At 38.6% G+C, this 4,277-nt stretch overlaps 1 protein-coding gene across 1 annotated transcript; it reads right to left on the reverse strand.

Annotated features, from left to right (window-relative positions):
• Positions 1–2,039: 2,039 nt before the first annotated feature.
• On the reverse strand, positions 2,040–3,867 carry LOC132037965 (anthocyanidin 3-O-glucosyltransferase 2-like). The gene has a single exon (XM_059428678.1). The coding sequence runs from the start codon at positions 3,752–3,754 to the stop codon at positions 2,312–2,314; it is 1,443 nt and encodes a 480-aa protein (XP_059284661.1). The 5' UTR covers positions 3,755–3,867; the 3' UTR covers positions 2,040–2,311.
• Positions 3,868–4,277: the final 410 nt, after the last annotated feature.

The raw sequence follows: 4,277 nt of genomic DNA on the forward strand, positions 1-4,277 counted from the left end.
TCTGCTCACATACCATATATGCATACATACATAAAAATATGCTACGAACGCACTCGTGGCCTCGGAATTCCCAACAGAGGTCTCCTTGACCGAGTCAACCCCTAATACCTCAAATCCAACTTCCCAACCCAAGTCTCAAAATGCACCCGAGTGCATTGGTTACCGAACCAAATATACGAACAAGTTCTAAAAGACCATCTGGACCTCTCGAAATTGACGGATTTTCAAAAAAAATCCGTTTACCCAAAAGTCAACTTCAAGTCAAGTCTTTTTCGCTTTAAGCCCAAATTTCCCAAAAGTCACCCAAATTATATCCAAATACCTCTGGAAATGTGTCAATGGTCCCCTGCAAATGTGAGCTAAACAAGCTTGTTGAAGGGTCAAAAGTAACGAAAAGACTACAACGACCAAACGGGTCGTTACACCATCGCTACCTAAGGATGATAACTTTTACCCTGTTACAATTCATGGTGATTGTGACAGGGATTTAAAGGTTTTTGACTTGATTGATAGTGAGAGCTCAACATGGAAATTAGATATGCTTAGTGGCTTATTCTGTGAAGGTCACATTAAAGCTATTCTTTCTATTCATTTGTCTAGGTCGGGCAGATTGATAGATTGTTATGGCACTTTACACAATCTGGGTGTTATGAGGTGCGTTCAGGCTATCCTTTAGCAAAATCTTTATTGGAAGCTCATGAAAGGAGAAATGATAGAATTGAATCGAGTAACCAGTCTTTTCCGAAAACAATTTGGTTGAGTGTGTGGAAAATGAAAATTAAGAACAAGTTAAAGCATTTTGTGAGGAAGTGTTTGTCGAATGCCTTACCGGTTAAAAGTGTGCTAGCAAAGAGGCTAAGGTTACAAGATGCGGAATGTAGGGTATGTGGGATGGAAGAAGAAAAGTTGAACATATGTTCTTTCACTGCCCTAGATCTCTAGCTGTCTGCAAAATGAGTCTTGTTTTATGGCCTAATATCGATAGAGTTAATAATTTTGCTAGTTGGTGGTATGATCTTTCTTTGAATGTTAAGCAATTTCCAGAGTCTATGAACCTTTTGAATTTATCTGTACATATATGGTTTATTTGGAAAGTTAGGAATAGTTGGACTTTTAATAATGAAATGTGGGATGTTTTTAATATTGTGTCACAAGCATTATTTGATTACCATGAGTTTACAGAATTTGGATCTATCAGTAACACCCAAAATGATATATCCTTAATTGATGAGCAACTAATCTTTTGTCAAGATGAGATCCTTTTTTTTTTTTTTTTACTGATGGAAGTGTGCAAAAGGACACTGGAGATTCCAGTATTGGTGTTGTGGCAGTTGATGCTTGTGGTTCGATGCTTCATGCCTTTGGCTCTCCAATTCAACAGTTGAGAAGCCAATCATCGCCACAATTGTAGTTAGAAAGGCATTGATTGCATGCGTTCGCAAAGCATGGAGGAAAGTGCATATTCTATTGGATGCAATGGAATTGGTAATGATAAGTCAAGGACTGAAGTCAACACCTTGGCCTATGCAAAACGTATATGAAGATATCATGCAGCTCAGGCACACCCTAGATGTAGTTCTATTTCTTTTATTAGAAGGAACAAAATAAAAGTGTAGTACCGTCTTTGCTAGTTTTTTAAAGACTTCACGATGCGTTTCTTGGGATGACCAATTTCCTATATGGCTTGTACATGAAACTCGTTACTCTTTTGCTTTGCTACCAAATGAATGAAAAGGTCAGTCTTTTGATTGAAAAAAAAAAAAAAAACTGTTTGGGCATTGAAAAGGAAGGATGCTAATAATCAGTCTTACATACGTGATACGCGTTGCTCCTATACGGTGCTAAATCAGTTGACATCATACGAACATGCCAGGACCATATCCAAAACTGGAATGCTTCTTATTTCATTTTTCTTTCTCATCTTTCTCTTTGCACTTTGACTAGCCCAGAATAATAAATAGTTTGTATGAATCTTCAGTCAGTTCATAAATACTTACCAGCTGCACCCGGAAATCAAAAATTGAAACGAGATCCCAACAGATTTAATCCTCCCTTACTATAAAAAATTTGTTATCCAGAATTTGAAGGCATGAACTGCCAATTCAAACTTTGACATTAAGCACACTATAATTATGCAATAATTACCAACATAAGTAATGGGGTCAAATTTTTCTTGTTACAGTCTTGGGTACTATCATGTAAGATGGCACATTCGCGGAGAAGCTTAACATTTTTGTGCCTTTGATAATGCATTTAAAAGCTTTGTTCAGAAATACTCCCAATCCTATTGACACTTGGAGATCGAGAATCTTCAGGAAATGTTGCTGATGAAATCCTCAATTAGAAGTCGTAAAGAGGTATAAGATGATCCGCCTTCTTCCATAGCTATGTTGCTCTTCTCTTGCATTTCCTTCATCCTTTTCCTCACTTCATTCTCTTCACTGTCCACCATAAGCTTCCTTATCGCGCCTTCAATTTCCTCAGCACTAACAATATTAACCGGATTTTTCCCCTCGAAGTCCTTAACATAATCCATCCGAATCTCCACTGCCAATCCCAATTCTTTAACCAACAAAAACGCGTTCATCTGTTGTTCAGCATACAAGGGCCAAGCAGCAATTGGCACCCCACAACACACACTCTCCACTGTCGAATTCCATCCACAATGTGACACGAATCCTCCCACCGCAGGATGTGAAAGTACAGTCACTTGCGGGGTCCATCCTACCACTTTCCCAACTCCTTTTGTCCTATCCAAGAACCCTTCTGGCAGTATTTCCTCGGAGTTGTCATAATTGCTTGGCATCTCTACTTTCCCCTTTGGTGGAGGCCGCCTTAAGGACCACAAAAACCGGTGGCCACTCCGCTCTAATGCAATTGCTATTTCTTTTACCTGATCAGGTTCAAAACTTCCCAAGGTTCCAAAGCACAAGAAAATCACAGATGAATTTGGCTGCTCATCCAACCACTTCACGATATTTTCTGTTTCCTCTTTTTTGTTACCGTCATCTGAACTGACTACAGGACGAATCGGGTAAATTGGAGGAGCAATTTTAGCATCTTTTAGTGACTGAAGAGCAAAAGGTTCAAGCTCAGCAAAGGTATTGATTATGATACCTTTCGTCTCTTTGAAACGACGAATGCCCTCGAAGTACAAAATCGAGCTAGGCGTAACAGATTTAGCTGGCCTAGGCAAAATTTTAGCAGGATACGGATTTTTAAAACCAAGAATGGACAACTCCTCATTAGACTCAGAATAGTCATACTTGGAGGTAGCGTCTTCGTCATTCCTCAGAGCTTCAAAATGAAGGGACAATGCAAGAAAAGCAGTACCGGAAGTAAAGAAAATGTAACTAGGAACACCAAACTCATTAGCTACGTCAATCATGGATATGCAAAACATGTCAAGAACAAAGCCAGCAAGTCGAGTAGTACTAGTAATGTTGTTACGAACAAATTCACTTACCTTTGATTTATGACCATCAATGAAATCATACAAGAACCTATCCTTGTTAGACAAGAGTTCAGTAGCTATTTTCGGGTCTATTGAAATATCGACGAAATGCAAACGGGGATGAGAAGGGAGTGATTGGAGATAAGGTTGAACCCCGAAATCAGCGGGATGTTTCATAATGAGGAGAGAAATACAAAGACGTTCATCTGTGTCGAGAATGAGCTTGGATATTTCGACAGCGGATGCAACGTGACCCAATCCCGGTGATGGAATGAAAACTAGTTCTGCTTTTGTCTCCATAGCTCTGTGTTAGGAGGAGTACGAGGGAGTTGTGAATTTTGTGTTCGAACTATTATTACAAGTTGTGAGGAATAAAAGGAAACGCGTGGGATAAGGTCGTTCTCTTAAATTTTGTAGTTTGGATAATTATACAAATATCCACTAACGTTTATTCTTACCACACATAGGTTCCTATGGTTTCTGAAGTTCTGAAAACATTCGTCAACTTTTGAATTATTGGGTTAACATTACTATTTCTAGTGAGTTTACTACTTACAATGTGCTCAAACTTGGTCGGTTCCACGTAATGCGCAAGAGCATGCAGTCGACAAGTAATATAATGATGAGTATAGTATTATTCCTAACAATTTGACTGGCTAATAAAAGTACAAAACGTGTGAAAGCTGGTTATAATGGGTTGTCAAAATAAAGTACTCCGGCCGTCCTAATTTATCTGATATAGTTTGATTAATCATGAGGTTTAAGAAAGAAAAGAAGACTTTTGACACATGTGATCTAAAAGATCATAAATATTTGTGTAGTT

Source organism: Lycium ferocissimum, chromosome 11, assembly GCF_029784015.1.
Source record: "Lycium ferocissimum isolate CSIRO_LF1 chromosome 11, AGI_CSIRO_Lferr_CH_V1, whole genome shotgun sequence".
NCBI lineage: Eukaryota > Viridiplantae > Streptophyta > Magnoliopsida > Solanales > Solanaceae > Lycium > Lycium ferocissimum.